The sequence below is a fragment of the Anarhichas minor genome, unplaced genomic scaffold (assembly GCF_050575085.1).
Source record: "Anarhichas minor isolate MPS153535 unplaced genomic scaffold, ASM5057508v1 ptg000004l, whole genome shotgun sequence".
Lineage (NCBI taxonomy): Eukaryota > Metazoa > Chordata > Actinopteri > Perciformes > Anarhichadidae > Anarhichas > Anarhichas minor.
In genome coordinates this window covers 8631476-8648647 of record NW_027466450.1, presented here as the reverse complement: position 1 = coordinate 8648647, position 17172 = coordinate 8631476, and the positions used below count along the sequence as shown (strand labels likewise).

General features: G+C 42.2%; 1 protein-coding gene across 1 annotated transcript in view; it reads left to right on the top strand.

The window, feature by feature from the left end:
• The first annotated feature begins 10239 nt into the window (after positions 1–10239).
• The window catches only part of myo10l3 (myosin X, like 3), a 47908-nt gene continuing 40975 nt past the window's right edge, over positions 10240–17172 (top strand). Inside the window, exon 1 of the mRNA XM_076111982.1 lies at positions 10240–10275. Within this exon, the coding sequence (XP_075968097.1) occupies positions 10240–10275 (36 nt within the window). The remainder of the gene's footprint in view (positions 10276–17172) is intronic.

Genomic DNA, 17172 nt, shown 5'->3' with positions numbered 1-17172 from the left:
AAAAAAAAGGTGTCTTGTCACTATCTGTTGCAGTCATTTGAGTCCAAGAGTCCTGACGGTGCATGCACATCATTATGGTTCTAGAAAGTTCCTAAGTAGTGAAGCGGCTGATGTTGAATAGCAACCACAGTTTATCTCTGTCATGTAAACACAAAGCAGTTGATCTTGCTCATTTGGGTTAATAATGACTGTGTATCAGCCTGCTGGCCTGTCATTGTGGTAATATGTACACACACATACTTTTCCCAATGCGTTTACTCTTTTTCCAGTCCCACCCCCTCAACACTAATGATTGTCCATACAGCAATCTCATTTCCTGCACTGTCTCATTATTTGCCAATCTCCATTTTAGGAAGACTGAAAGGGTGGGTGCTCCTAATTGCTAATGACAACTGATCTCAACTGCAGATAGGACAAATGCTTTGGCTCTTTGGCTCATTAGCCCACTGTCAGACGCAGTTAATTGTCCTGGGAATGAGAGGATGAACGACATACACAGGCTTGTAATTTGGTTATGAGCATGGTGGTGCCCGAGGATAGCTTTTCCGTATCCCATCTTTGAAGCCCCTGAGCTTGTGGAAAATGGATGTTCAAACCACAAAACCCCAAGTGAATAATGCACTGAGGACAACACCACTTACTGAAATACTACAGCAAGACTGGACGTCTAAAGGAAGTGACTGAGACTAATACAAACGCCACAGAGTCTACTTAACTCTCATTGCTGCAGTCACAGACACTGTGAGATAAGTTCAAGTTGCATTTACTACATTACATATGGTTTTAAAAACTTCTGCCTTTCAATTACTGTGTAAAGGTACAGACCAGGCTTGCCTACACTACTTGGAGAGGCCTGTTCCTAATGTGATGGGAGACACAGAAAGACACTCACCCTAGGGTCGGACGTCACCTCAATGATGTCATCTCCCCAGAGTCTGTAATTAGATTGAAGCACCCCCCCCCCTGCCCCACCAACCCCTCAAATAAGCCCTCTTTGTTGTTTGTGATGGAAGCAGGTGTATTCAGATCCCCCACCCCCACATACCTCCACCTCTCGGAAATACAGATTTCTTTGTTTGGAACTGCTGATGTCAAAGGCGCACTCTATCAAAAGGACCGTTTACTTGTCATGAGGAGTAAATGGTAAATGGACTGTACAGCGCTTTTCTAGTCTTTCCGACCACTCAAAACACTTTCACACTACTTGTCATCATTCACCCATTCACACACTGATGGCAGGGTCTAAGTGACACACGCCTATCACATTCATACACCGCTACAGCTACGGGAGCAATTTTGGGGTCAAGTGGCTTGCTCAAGGACACATCAACATGGGACTAGCGGAGCCCGGGATCGAACCACGGATCCTCTGATTGAAGGACGGCCCTGCTCTCCACTTAGCCACAGTCGCCCGGTACCACTCTCACACATCGATGGTGGCAGAGATGCAATGCAAGGTGCTCACCGGGCCATCAGGGCAAAGCTTGATGACACTTTGACATGTGGACAAGAGGAGCTGGTAATTCAACCATCAACCTGCTGATTAATGGACAACCTATACGTCCTGAGTTTGGCTTTGTCAAGTCCAGAAATATAAGCCTGATTCTACAGTTGATTCAATACTAAGATGTGATCAGCTTACGGAATATGATGCATTTGTTATAGACTCACCTTCCCAATAGTATATAAACGAATTAAATTTAGCTCAACCATAACCAGCAACAAATATTAAAATGCTGCACACACAGTAATTCAGCAGTAATAATAATAATTCAAAATCATAATATAACAGACAGTATTTTGCTCCTTTTTCTAAATTGTTATGAAAGTATGAATGCAGGACTTTTACGTGTGAAGGAGTAGAACATTGTGAAGGATCTCAATACATCCTCTATACATACAACCTCTACATGGCCTGTAGAGACGTATTTACCTGTGAAACACCAATGTTTGTCTTTGCCAATCCTGAACAAATAAGTTAAATTTCATTGATTAGTGATGTAGTAGTTAAGGGGCAATCCCCCGTGATTCACACAGTTGAATCACATGACATGAGACAGTGCTGCAGAATTCCCCATCGTTCTCCATATCAGTCCCGAGCTCAGGACACACCGAGGAATGTACCCTGTCTGTTTTCTCAGGCTCTGAATGGCCAGTGAGTCACTGCTGGGCTCACTCATGCTGATACTATGGACGCTGAGAGAAAATTGTTCTGAGAAACTAAACAATAAACAATAACATCCCGGCAACATGACAAAGGCCCAGTGGCGTGTTTGCATTTTACAACAGATTTAACTCAGCAGTTGTTTGCATCCGTGGCTTAATTTTCCAGGTTTCTTAAAGCAATTAATCCACAATATAGGAACCGATATAGGGAGTAGAATACAATCTTACTGTGGGAGCACTGACATATAAAGCTCTATAAACAAACAGGAAGTTGACAGTGCGGGGGAGCATGGGAAGCGTGTGAGCTGGGCCCCATTCCTCAGCCTCGAGGAAGGTACGGTATGTGTTTGGGGTGCAAGCATGTCTGAGGAGGAATGTTTGTGGTGAGACATATTGTGGAATCCTGCTCCCTGCTGTCAAAGCTGATGGAGGCTTATTAGGCAAGATTAGTCACAGTGATGAACATCTTTCTTCCGTTATTTACCCTTGTCTCCTTGTCATATGTTGATCTGTCAATCCATAAGCTTTCTCAGTTTATTTGTAGCTTTATTTTTAGCCATACTAGCAGCAGGGCTCTATGGAGAAGTGTGTTAGTTGGTCTACTTTGGTTCAGACTGACACGTCTATCAAAAGGATTGCCATGAAATTCTGTATTTACATTAATTCCCGCTGTTCATGAGTACAGCAGCCTCACAGAGCTGCTAGCATGGCTGTAGACTATTATTTTATTTGTTTAAATTACTTTTTTTAATGCGTGTTTGCTTTCCTGTTCCCTTAAATTAAATCCATGTTGTATTGCAGAGCTGTATTTGTAGATTAAAGATATTTATGCAGTACATAATCTAAAAATATACAGCTATATGTATGTCAAATACACCAGCTTTCCCCTTGGTTTCAGACGATATGGTGCCACATGAAACACACAATCATTTACTTTTTTACTTTGAGTCTTTAACATTTTTCTTTTGCAAAATAAAAGTTTGTTTAGATTTTGTAGATTAGATTTAGATGTTTTGCTTGCATTAATAACTGGGATTTATTTTCTGTTAAATGCACCTTGAAAAAAAACAAAGGAGAAGACAAAACCATTTTATTGAAACAAAAACACTTATAATTTAATCCACTGAATCGTTACCAATTACGGAATATTTTCGTTCCATCATCTTTTGCCCTCCATCGTGAAAACAGCAGACATCGTTGACAGAGGTGTGAGTAATGCTTTCAGTTGGAGACCTGTTGGCTCTTTGGTGTTCCAGGAACAGCCACATAATTTAATAAATGTGGCACCAGGATTTGTCATCGACCATATTTACACATTAATGTGACGCTGCCAGCGAAAGTGATCCAATAAAGATTGAATCGCCTTTGTTTCATGATATTGTCAGACCTTCCATTTTTATCTCAATGTTCACGTTCTCTTCTCTCCTCTTGCCATCCATCTTATCTAAACTACATTTATTTCAATCAATTTTATACCCTCTCCCTCCCTCCTTCTTTGTCTGCTTTGTTCCCTGGGTGTGTCCAATAAACCACTGCTCCCCGGTCACAGCGGCCCCCATCCTGAAAGATGAATAAGCAATGACCACTTGACTAATCTCGTAATGTGTAGCTTCAGCTTCATACATCATCCTTTTAGACTCTTCTTACACATGATATTTACTTAATATTATATATTTATACTTTTTTTACAAAATATTGTCATTTTGTTTCTCTTGAGGTTTTTCTTTTCTTTTTTTTCAGCTAAATACAAAGAAAGAGTGTCTGAATTTTCAGTAGTTGAACTTTATTGAATTTGACATGTTTCCACTGACTTTGCTTGAAGCATATACATCATAACAAAAAAAGCAGGCGGTGATATAATGATATAACTGAGCATAGATCAATGTTTGTGCTTGTTGTTCAGAGGGCACTCGGGGTTCAGGCAATAATACATGGATGGGTGCTTTTTACATAATCAAACAACCTCCAGTTAAGTGATTATCAAGGTCTGGATGTTGAGCGACTAATCAAACAGTCACAATCAGCCAGTGGGACCTCCGTCACATGTGCTGGAGCCAGACTTCATTGTTTGACATGAGGCTGAAGTGTCCTTCACCTGACCTGAATGACTTTGCCTGAGGTCTCGTCTGCTAACACGAGGGTCATCACAGACTCCATCAGCCCTCCACGTACACAGTCCCTAACAATTCATGCACTGTGTTCATGCTTAATCAGATGTGTAATTAATAGAGCCGTTGATCTGAAATAGTCACGTTACCCCAGCTTGGTACTCCGGTTGGAGCAGACCATCAACATATATAGCACCTGCTTGTTGGTGCCATTGCATTTGGGCACAGAGACCATTTCTGGAGCCACAGATCTTTACACAACTGTACTGCATGCTGTAAGAGCAGGAAGTGGGGGCAACGATTGTAAAGTAGATCCATATTAGTGCTGCCTCTTAATTTTACAGCTTGCAACATTAGAGAGCTTTTAAAAACATTTTGATACCGTTTGATGTGCCTTACAACTCCATCTTCCTGTGTCTTGTTTTTCCCTTATATAATACAAATGTGACCTCCTTACGGCGTTTGTTGCTCCTGCACGATGAAGGACTGATAACCGTCGTCCAAATATGGAAGCACATGTGCTCGTGGTTTTCAATTTCACGCTGAACACAAATGTTCAGTATCAACCCTGCAGACCTGACACTCAGCTGATCATTTGCTCAGTCTTTGGTCTGCCTGGCGTCCCCTTCAGTAAGTATATAGGGTCACAGATGTGTTTTCATGAGTCACATGCACTTTTCAGAATACCTCCCTGACACTGACAGCAATGAGTTAAAAGGATGTAGATAGGAAGAAAAATGTAATTTAGTGTTATTGGTTCTGAAATAATGCTGTTGTGCTTGGTCTTATGTGAGCAAAAATAGGTTGTTTCCCTCTTTAACATGGGGAGCCATTGTCCTCCTGCGACGGTCCACAAGTGTTTTTCAATATTGAATCCTTCACCTGCACGGTTGTTCTCCTCAGAGGACCCTAAACCAGCAAATATTTACTGGTTGAGACCATAGCGGAAATGAACAACAGCAGGTCTTATGATCCCCGTCCCTTCCCCCGGTCCCTCTGGGGATCTTGATCACCAAATGGATGTTTTGTTCTTGCGCTCTTTGTCCTCTCAGGTAGAGTGAAATAAAGCCTTTCTCAAAATCTACTCATTTTCACTTTAAGGGGTCAAATTAGTCACTTACTCAAAGAGCACTTCTTTCACCATTGTTTGGTTTTGGCAAAAGTGTAAATGGATAATGCTGAGTCAGTGCAATGCTGAATATCCTCGACATGCCACCATGACTCCTCTCAGTCAGAGCAGACATTCATCCAGGATTTCATGATTAAGGTCAGATCACCTGAGACATGATGTGGACTGTTCCTGCACAAAGTGTATTTGGTCATCAAGGTACATTCCTAATGCTGCCCAATACAGTATCACTCACAAATCCTCAAATATTATGCAAATGCTACTGCTATGTCCATATCTGTTATGTCCTATGATATAACATTATGCTCCTATATATATATATCTGTTTTACAAGTATTGACTGGAAATGACTTACTTTAAAAATATAATTATCCAGACAGAAGTAAAACTTGCATTGAGTGTGAAAGGAGAACCTGTCTGGTCTGGACCAGAACCTTATACATCCATGGTCTGGACAAGCCCTCTTTCAGTACTGCTACAGTCAAACAGTCTGTGAGCTTTGGCATCGGCAAAATGATTCTCTTAAAGTCTTTACAAGAACACAAAACAATGATTAGGTTGTTCTTATTAAAGCTGCTCCTTACTTCAAAATCCGGAATTACAGACTCACTACATTAAACTTGTCTAATTTTGTACCGACAAACAATACTAATACACATCTGTATATTACTGTAATGTTGATCTACTAACTATTGTTAATACATCCCAAAAACGACATCACCACATTTTACCATACACTCAAAACACAAATCCCAAGAAGTCCAACCTAGTTTATAGAGGAGAGGAGAAGAAGATGCATTTCTGTTTTTAAACAGTATCCAGATGGGAGAACAAAATGCAAAGAAAAGCCACTAAGAGCTTTGGGAGCTCCAACCAACATTACCAAAGGAATTTCAGAGAATGTGCTCTGCCATGTCACTTCTTTTAGTTGCCACACAGTCAACACTGATTACATAACAGACGCGACACAATTTGCCAGTCTGGATCTCTTGCATGACTATTGCATGTAACTTAATTTGTGTCGGTCTATCCACTGTTATCCCCAGGTCATGAGTGGGTGGCTGATCTTACTGGCATAAGGGAGCAGATTAAAAAGCGTTTTTTTTTTTTCTCTCTGAATTGATTGTAAGCTTAAAAGACAACCAGTAAGTTTCCATCTGGTGACTGTGGGGAAAGCGTACAATAATAATAAAGCTCTGTTTAGTTTAGCTTGTGCACAATTATCTATATGCTCCAACGCGATTGTTTGCCACAATGCAAATACTCTCACTGTATTAATTATTAGGTAATTATTATCTCTAAAGTGAGAGAACAGAACTTTGTGTGGGTTTGTATGAGCAACGAGATTCAAAAGTACTATTCATGTATTCATATTATGTACTAGAAATGTTTTGCGTTCTGTTATTTGTCGTTTTGACTGTTTGTTTGTGTGTTGTCATGAATGGTTGTACATGTTTTAGATTACTATATGCACTGCTTTTTAAACAGCAGCATGAAATTGTAAGAATTACTAAAACTATAAATACCCATCAAGGGACTGGTGTTGGAAATTAGCTTTGGTTATATAGTGCAACTGTTATTGTTTCCCTGTACTTGTCCTTCACAAATAAATAAATAAATAAATAAATAAATAAATAAATAAATAAATAAATAAATAAATAAATAAATAAATAAATAAATAAATAAATAAATAAATAAATAAATAAATAAATAAATAAAATAAATCTATGGGCCAGAAAACCAACAGAATGAGCTAAAACTACAAGCTAACAGCTGCAGAATTGGGCGTTAGCAAGCTATTTTTTAGTTGGTTCTTGGAATTGCTTAGTTCAATGTTTAATGTGTTTAAAATGTATGACCGCAACATAATCAAATCCCAGTTCAAATGCCATCTTTCAGTACTTGACAATTTGACAGCGTACTTGGGTGCAACAGCCATATTTAAGTACAATACCCCAGCCAGTGTCCCATCTATTGGACCAGTCTAAAAAATGTCAGCCTTTATTACAAAATGTCTGTATAACATTGCATTTATATAAAATTAAAAAAATCTCTGCGTATCCTGGGACCCACATCACTTGGTAAACATCTTTGACTAAGATGACTCGCTACCGCTGGTCTGCCTCTTCCTTTTCCTTCTCAGTTTATTTTTCCACAAGGAGGAAGTCAAAGTAATAACTATTCTCATCCTCAGTCTATAGCACACACACACACACTTGGACAACTGGGAGTGAATTCAGTATGCTGCAGAAACTGACCTGTTATTCATTGTTGCAACAATTCCTCCGTTTGTACACATATTCCTGTCTTATATTCCTTCAAGTGTCAACATGTGTGTGTGTGTGTGTGTGTGTGTGTGTGTGTTGAATAACACAGGGGAAACGTGCACATCCTTTAAAACCATCAGACTCTTTGTAGGAATGGACACAAAAAGGGCGTATGCCGAGGGGAGGGCTGTGACCCTGCAGGCTCCGCCTTTCTGCATAATATGCCGGCTTCATTGAAACGACTAGACAGCAGAAACACAGCAGCACGGCAGCACACAGCCTTCACGGGACACTCGTCAAACGGGGAAGAAAAACTCTAAAGTGTAAGAATATAGGACCGCAAAATGGCTCCAGTCTTCTGAGCGAGGGGACGGAAAGAAGAACTTTTTCTTAATCCTGACGACGCGGATGGAAATCACTTGGGAGTACAGCTTCCTCTCCTCCTCAACCGTGGTACCCTGAACTCAGACTACAAAGGGACGAGAGGTTTGGGCACTGCTGAAAATGGATACATTCTTTTCAGAGGTAAGTTCAAATGACTTTCTCCATGCAGCGACACTGTTTTTGTATTTGCTCTTTATTATAAAAGTGACTCCCAAAATATTTTGGGACCGCGACGGTCTTTGTTTTGTTTTTCTACTTGTGCTGTGCGCGTGCCTGTGTCTGGCTGGTCCCGTTTGCGCCTTATCTGTAGAGTTAGTTTACTTATCACCAAAAAAGCACCACTTTTTGACACCCAATCTGCTATGATTTTGATCTCTGTGATGTTTTCTCACTCACTGAAATATAAATATCCCAGAGTAGCACCGGGCTGGTCTACAGGATGCAGCTGTAATGGGAGCAGTAATGCCCCAACAAGCTATATTTAAGGACACTATTGCTGCTGTGTGTTAGCCCAAATAAAAAGGACTCCTTTATTTATTCCCAGATAATCTTATTACTGGCCAAAGACATACAGCATTATGTGAAAGCATCTCTGCCATTCTCTGGTTCCTCTTTTGTAGTTTTAGTTTATGACTGAGAATCCAGTGACCTACCAACTTGGCTGTAAAAGCTGAGTGTGTTGCCCTTGTAGGTTGGATGTGTCATCTGCAAATCAGCCCAGACACCGACTCACACGTATAGAGGCTGTGTGGAGACTGGCTGTAGATCTGCTTTGTCACCCTCCCCTGAGTCAGAGGAGGGCACACACACACACACACACACACACACACACACACACACACACACACACACACACACACACACACACACACATACATAGAAAGAGAGAGAGGCAGATGTGAGTATCCTCCACTCACCTCCTGTATCTCTACCATCAACTGGACTTGGCCCTCAGTGATGAGCTGTGTTGTGAGCTGGTTTATGCTGTTTCCCACTATGCTGCTCCATATTTACAACTGTACACACAATGAAACATTGCTCTAAAACCGATATATAGGGACATTATAAGACTAACTGAGGTCATCTTCATAATTACAGCAAGGAATTAGTCCCAGAGTTTGACCAACCTTCAAAAAATGCCATCATGGTGTCCAACTGTGAGTTCTAGAAACTGCTGTTTCAGTACAAGGAAATGACTGAATTCTTGTCATTTTCTAACAAGAAAGTGGTTAAACTGAGTGATATTTCCCTACAAAATAGCGTCTTTCTGTGACTTCAGTCTAGAACTAAAATCATCAACCTTAAAAAGCCCATGCAAACTATAGTTTTCAATATTCTGTTGCATAAACCAACTGTGTAGGGAGCAGATTGAGGTGAACTGGATTTTGGGTCATAATCAGATTTTATTTGAGAGATATGCTTTCCAGAGGAAGGTTATGATTTCAGATCAGATCATCATAGAGCATTGTTGTTGTTTGGTGTGTGTCCTTCATTCTGTAATTACTGATATCCCCAAACATGTATTTGAATTTCATCCAGGGTGCATTTGTTTTTATTGTTTTCCTAATGTGGTTATGTAGTATATTTTTAGCTTTTCATCCTGTGATATAACCCAAAAATGCTTTCCTGTGTCTTGTGCCTTCAATTTATTTGGAAAGGACAAAGTCTTAACGTGTAGTTTGGTTAAATTTCATCAATGTTTTTTGCCTGGTCAATTCAACTGACATCAAGTCAAACTCTACCTCGTATCTTTATTGGCAGCAACTGTAGAAAAAGTAGCGAAACGGGTAAATGCACTGGCCTGTTTTTCTAAATGACGTCTGGGTCAAGGAAAGAAATCAGCTTCCTGAACTCCTCAGTGCAACCAGTGTGGATTTAATTAAGGAGGAATTCTGGAAGTGAAGTAAGACGAGGATTAAACTCAGACTCAGTGCAGCAGGATAAATCTTAGGCGTGATTCATTACTGTGCGTCCAGTGGATCAGTCGGTCTGATGTTGACAGCAAACATGATGTTCATGTCAACACATAACTTATATGATCGTATGAATCTGAATCTGCTTCTCGATCTGATAAGAGATTCTTTTGCAAATCCGGTTAATTGAAATAAACGTTGACCATGCAGCCTTTATCAAAAGTCAGTTTATCTAGGCCTAATCTTGAGTTTATCCTTGCATGTCACTGGCGATGGTGAAGGTGCTGATGGAGAAAGAGGAGTGGCAGGTACGAGGGTGTGTGCTCAGAGGTTTATCCTGAAAGCTCATCCTGTCCAAGCCTTTCCTCTCAGGAGCTGACACAACACCGTAAAACCCTCAGCGGCGCTGCCTCCACTCCACACCCAATCCGTCCTCTGACTGGATACGACCCGCCGAACACACACACATACCTGGAGTGTGTTACAGATCTTGTCCCCTGCCTTCTAACGTTTGCCAGGCTGCTGGGTTTGGTCATCATAGACTTTCATATGTCAGGAATCCCTGCGATACTATTCCCACATCTGTGGTTTTTTTTATGCATGTTTGAAAATAGAATCTTTACGTCTTCGTGAAGCCTCCTGTTGATGAAGTAAAATCCCAGCTATGTGAATTTTCTAAACTTGGTAATCAGTTCCTTTATAGCGTCAGCTGTTACACACTGTAAAGCCACACGAGGACCTTTCCACACCCGTTAACTACTTCCCTGCACTCCACACCGAATACCTTTCTCTTACAGATACTCTGACAGAGGGAAGCCCAGATTCCCAGCCCTGACCCCTGAAATTCCCAGGTCATGGCCGGCCTGTCATCCTTGCATTGTGGAGCCTCTGTGACAAGGCTTTAGGTTTCACACCATCGCCCCCCCACCTCACACACACACACACACAGACAGGCACATTCTCCCCATCCTGAAACATCGCTCACAGCCCTATGTGCTGTTTATGTCTAGTTCTTTGAAGCCGGAGCCGTGGGTCCGCATGCCCGGTAAGCGTTCTGCGTTGAAATGGGTAACGTGAGAAAGGCCAACCTGCTCCGGAGGCTGGACTATTTTTCTACCCGGGGTCTTTTCTACCCAGTTGTCACTTCCTCCAGCTGCCACTTTAGAGGGCTGAGAATCTGAGATCATCGCTCTCCGCTTCCAACCACGCAGACGGCGGATGGAGTAAGGAAGGAAGTCAGGAAGTATAGGATGTAAGAAAGGAAGGAAAGGTACACAAATGGCTAATGGATCCTGCCTTTTTTTTCTGTCTTAGCATGTAATTATACTTGGAAGGGGTTACGAGGGGACTTTTCAAACAATGATGTAGCCTTGTCTTGAAGTTGTGGTGAATGAACAGCGCTGGTTGTTTATGAACAAACAGAGGGAGGTATTATTAGGGAGTTGGTTTATGTGTGTCAGCAGAACTCCTGGAGCTTTGGAACAGTCTGGAGGTGGTTTAATCTGTCACAAGAACGCTGGCACTAATTACCAACAGGCATTTGTCTGACCACACGCAAAATAACATGGATAATCCGTTCTCACAATGACGCAGATGCGTGGTATTAGGGGAGGCGGTTTAAGTTAATGATGAATGATGAAATTTTGGAATTTGTTGGAAAGTTGCATTTTCCATTTTGACATAACAAATAGTTTTCTACATTCAAGGTCTGCTTTGAAGCTAGAATCAGCTGTTTGGTAATAGTGTGAAGCCTTTTCCCCTCGCTACCTTGTGTTTGCATTTCTTGTGTCTCTATCAGTAACCTGAGGCCTGTCTATCAGCGAGCTGACCGTCACACAGCTCAGTGCTGTGATAACCTCCCGCTGACGCCACGCTGTTGACTTTAGCTTCAACCTGCTACGTTACCAAGCTTTTCAGACAAAGCTGTCCATTTGTTGTGCTCGAAGGAAATTAACACCTTTCCACAGTTTGTTCACAAATGACAAATAACGCAGCGCAGGAGCTTGTCTTCCTGTCTATGAGCTCATGATGATGGACAAACAGTTGCTCTATGAAGTGCTGTGACGTTTTTCATCATCTGATTCTTGGCCAGAAAGAGAATTATTCTATTTCTGAAAAAAACAGTTCAGCTGACCTTCACTGACATCCTATATGTTCACAAGACGCAGCTCATAAAACATATTAGTAAAACACATTATTAATGTTCAATCTACTGTCCATCTCCAACACCCATCCTTCCTGCCCTCCCGTGTGTATATATGTGTGTGTGTGTGTGTGTGTGCGTGTGTATTCATATCAGGGCAGTCCTGGGTGTGTCATCCTCTGAAACATAAATCATCATAGGTTACTTGGAGCACTTGCGCAAGTTGGTAACTTTCTGTCATCTCAGGTCATGATGAAGGAGAACGTCCTCAGCTATCTGTGACTCTAGAATGAAACGAAGAAGTGTTTGTACAGTCATGCAGAGTTACGTCTGGGCTTGTTTAAAGCAATAGCTCATGGTTTGATGTACTCACCTTGTTCAGTGTCAAAGCAACAGCGACATGGAAGAGTAGAAGGGGCGTATTTCTTCAAGGGAGTTAAGAAAAACAACAATTTGAGAGGAGGCCGCTGTTTACATTTTAATCCAGTTGTAAACACTCGTGAACTAATTAAAGGAATAGTTTGACATTTTGACATTAAAGTTCAATGAAAATAGCTGAGGCCTGTGGTCAGTTAGCTTAGCTTAGCACAAATACTTCAAAAACAGCTTGGCTCTGGCCATAGGTAACAAAATCCACCTATTTAACATGTTATGTCTCATTCGTTTAACTTCTTGCTAAGCTAAGCTAATCGGCTGCTGGCTCCAGCCTCATATTTATATGCAGACATAAGGGAGTTTTGGATCTGCTCATTTTACTCTCAGCAAGTCTGTTTCTCAAAATGCTGCTCATGTTATCTGTTTGGCCTCTGTCTGTGTTTAGTGTGCTGTTCTGCCTCTGCTTCATGTCTCGATAAGATTTCCAGTAATCAGGTGACTCTTTTTATCAGAATAGCGTGCTTTGTATTTTGCGCGGCAGGATTTCTTTACGCAGAGAAAATTAAAGTTGCTGTTTATCACTGCTTGAGCCTCACACAATAAATGTCTGTTGGCCTTCCCCTTGGCCACCCTACCTGACAGACACAGTGAGCTGGTAATAAGTGTATAGCTTAAATCCTCTGAGTTCAGAGGTCTCGTCTGGAAGCTTAATAACAGCCAACCTGTGATTACTGCTCCCAGGCCAGATGGTGACTTTCCCTTTTTAGCCCCCTATGATTACTGAGCTCAGAGGCAGCCTATTACGGCATGGAGTATGTCTCCACACACTTGCCTGTATATTACATTTTCCTGGTTAAACACATTGCAACATTCACAAGGGATTATACTGTAAAATTGTTGACTCCCTCCTGATGAGGTGACTCCTACAGTTGTATTTTCAGAACTAATTGCAGGAGGAACACCCCGCTGGGCCCAACTATACATCCCACACTGCATGAACCTTTACTGACATGGCCTGAAGAGTCTAACTGGCACCTTGGTGCATAAAGAGGCAAACAACGCAGCATGGCACAATCCACAGTCATGACCGGGTAGCTTTCCCATCCATTCCCATGTTTGTTTTATTAGATGTGAGTGTGTGTGTGGTTTGGCTCGAGGTTGTTTGTAGGATCGTACACGGAGATACTCAGACGGGCATGTGGAGCAATGTTGAGTGTTTTATTTCTCCCACTTAGGCCCAGACCTTCCTTCACATCCTCATCCTATATATGAAATACTCTCCACATTCCTTAAGAAAGCACATGCATTTTCAAATGCTGCACAAGCTCATGCATATCTCCACTGTGTCCGATCAATACGTCATCCTGACCACCAATGCTCGCTCCCTGCTGACCATGATACATGATGCATGTGGCGGTATTGGAAGTAGTTTCTATATTTTCATAATTTTCATGATCTATTAATCTGCCGACTTGTTTTTTTTAATATGGATTAATCATGTGGTTTATAAAATGACAAAAAAACAACTACATTTTCTGTCAAGTTTTCTGACGTAACTTCTTCAAATTGCTCGTTTTGTCCGACCAACAGTTCAAAACCTAAAGATATTCAGATTACTTTCACATAAGGAAATGAAACAAATCTTAACATTTAAGAAGCTTGAATATGTTTGGCTTTTTTGTTAACTTAATCGATTAAATTGATTATTAAAAATAGCAGTTAATCTACTGACTCATTTTCTTTATATGTCGGTGTTTGTGTTTGTAAAAGCATTGCTACCAGTCAACAAAATGGCAAAAAGGATGAGCATGATGAAAAGCAAGCACATCACATATTTGAGGAGCTGAGGCAAGACGTCAAGTTTTGGTCATTCGATTCATCGGTAATTTGTGTTGGTAAGAAAACACATGTCCAAAATGTATAAACTGTGTAAGACAGGACGGTCTCCATGAGCCATGACGATCAATCCGGGACAATGTGAGGTATGAGTGAAGGTCAAAGTCAATGTAACAGGACCCAGGTCCTCCAGCGATGGCTCCACTCAACCTCAACAACCACTCCTCCCACTGGTCTGTCCCCCAGATGACTCACACAGTCAAACACACACAGTCCTGACAGCAGCATTCCTGGAATAGCTCTTGGATTCCTGCTGTGTGACCCCACAACAGTCAACAGATGAGTTCAGAGGAGGCTATGTAGATGGCTGACAGGAGGAGGAAGGCCAGGTGGCTGTGTAAATATATTCAAAGTCATCGAAGCTTAGCTGACAATCCAATCAAACCTGCAGCAATCGCATCATTTTGTTGCCTCTTCGTCTCCAGCCTGGAACCCATTCTGCTGTTAGAAAATGTATCATAACCCTGAGCACAGGATCACACTAATACCTTGATCACGGTAGATCAGTAGGGAAAGGAAAATACGTGCGTGCGGGATAAGCATTTAAAGCAGGACACTGTGACAGAAGCTTGTGTCAAGTGCTCCTCTTCTTCATGTGCTCCTGAAGACTGAAGATTTGTTTTGCAAATTCTCTTCAGTAAACTCATTAGCAGCATGGCAGATTAGCTACATCAGACGATGACAGAGGGGAGGTGCTATTTAACCCCCAGACACACACTGACAGACACAACAGACACAACAGACACACACAGACAAACACACGTAAACCTGCACATATTTGCTTAACTTGCTCTTGTGATTCCATTTAGTATGTTAATGAAAATAGCTTAAAAGACAGCGATGGCAGCAAATTGCTGCTGTGTTGCATGTGTTTGATTTCCATTAACCCAGTGACACAGATGCATTCACAACTTCATCACCCCCAGAGCTTCCCCTGTAACAAAAAACAGTCTATGAATATGCAGATGAAGCATGGGTTTAACTGGTGAGGCTGCTGCCTCCGGGGCCCTCCTGCTTTAAATCTGTTTATAGCTTCCTCAGCAGGGGGTGCAGGCAGCTCCTCGAGGAGTCGAGAACAATTGATGAACTGCACCCTTTTTTTCTTTTCTTCTCTCACTCCCCCCCCCCCCCCCCCCCCCCCCCTCCCCTCCACTACAGACTAGGGGGAAGCCCTGTTCCTCCTAGTGCCTGACTCCTCCTCCTCCATTAGCTAATTTCTGATCAGCTGCTCCCTCCATCATTAATTCATACGTCTTCCAGCACAGATGCTGACGGTTGCCTTTAATCATATGATTTCTCCCCTCGGTCACACATAAACCTGCCCTTCCCCGCCCTCACCTCATGCTGGTCGTGGGCCTCAGCAGGCAGACATCACAGTGGAAACAAGGAAACAAAGGAAATGTTTGAGGGACACACAGAAGCACAGTTGTATTACGTCACTGTTATTTATTCTTGATTTAGTTTTTATACTGGTCAGTAATCACATGCAACGTGATGAGACAGTTGCCTGATGGTTACAGAAGATAGCATGTTGCCAGAGGGCTGAATCCTTTGAGAACCGGTGCAATAAATTATCCTCAATAACTGCTACTAATGAGCTCTTGAGAATGACACTCAACCCTCGGTTGGCCCAGAAGAGCTGCTCAGAAGAACAGTAGAAAACATAAAAGTATATATAAAATGTGTAGATAACGCGTATGGACGTCCTGCTTTTGCCCCACTGGGAAGTTTGTGGCCAAAGACACAGAGGGATCTTTGCCCAGATTCCCCTCTCAGCTGCAGTCTGCCCATTTCTTTAATCTCACCGGTAATCTTGAATGAACACAAGAAGGCACATTTGAGAGAGACAAGTGAAAGCAGCTACAGCTCGAGTTTCTTTTAGACGAATACGTTCCGGTGTTACGTTTATCTTAGCACGACAAATGAGATGCTGGTCTGAATCCAGCTGGATGTTCTCGTCTCCTCAGCCAGGCACCAGTCCTGGCCAGCAGTCAGCTGAACCTGCTGCCCTGCGTGTTCTGCTGGGCAGGTGTTCACTCGCCCGCCCCTCGAAACCATGCTGTGATCCAAGAAATTGGCTTGTCATAACTAACTGTTCAACCGTGTCCAAGTCAGGATGAGTTAATTAGCTTTTCTTTTGTTCTGGCTGATCCGATCACCCGATACCCGCCTGTGCTCACGCTACGCCAGACTGCATCGAAAGAGCCGTGGCACCTTTTACTGTGTATGCCCTTAAATATTTAACGCTCGTTCATTAGCAAATCTCTGAGCTGGATGTCATGATACAAGCTGCAGAAACTCAAGCCTCCAACTCCAACCGGTGGTTTCTGTGTCAGAGAGCATGATGGGACGTCAGTGTGCGGCCTGTGTTGGTGGGGTGGATTACTATCGTCAGCTGGGTTCTGCCTTCGCAGTGCTACGCAGGCTCGGTGACATGCAGCATTAGGAATTTTTAAATGAGCTTGGGCTGGAAATGTCACAGCAGCAGTTCAGCTTTGCTTTTTTAATGGAGCTGTTAAAACATCTGGTTACCAGAGGCATGGGAGTGGGGGTTAACTCGGTAATTAAATCCAGCGAAGGATATGTTTAATTATGAGATTAACGCTGCACTTTTCAATGATTCTTCTGCAACAAGAACATTTCCGATTCACTAGTTTAGACAGAAAGGTTAGTTGTGCGGCAGCAGGTGATTCAAGTTTAGGGGACTTAACAGAAGCTGATACCCATGTCCCTTTTGGGTCCCAGCTGGCTTTTGTTTGGGATATTTCCGCCTGGTTAACCTCTGAGCTCT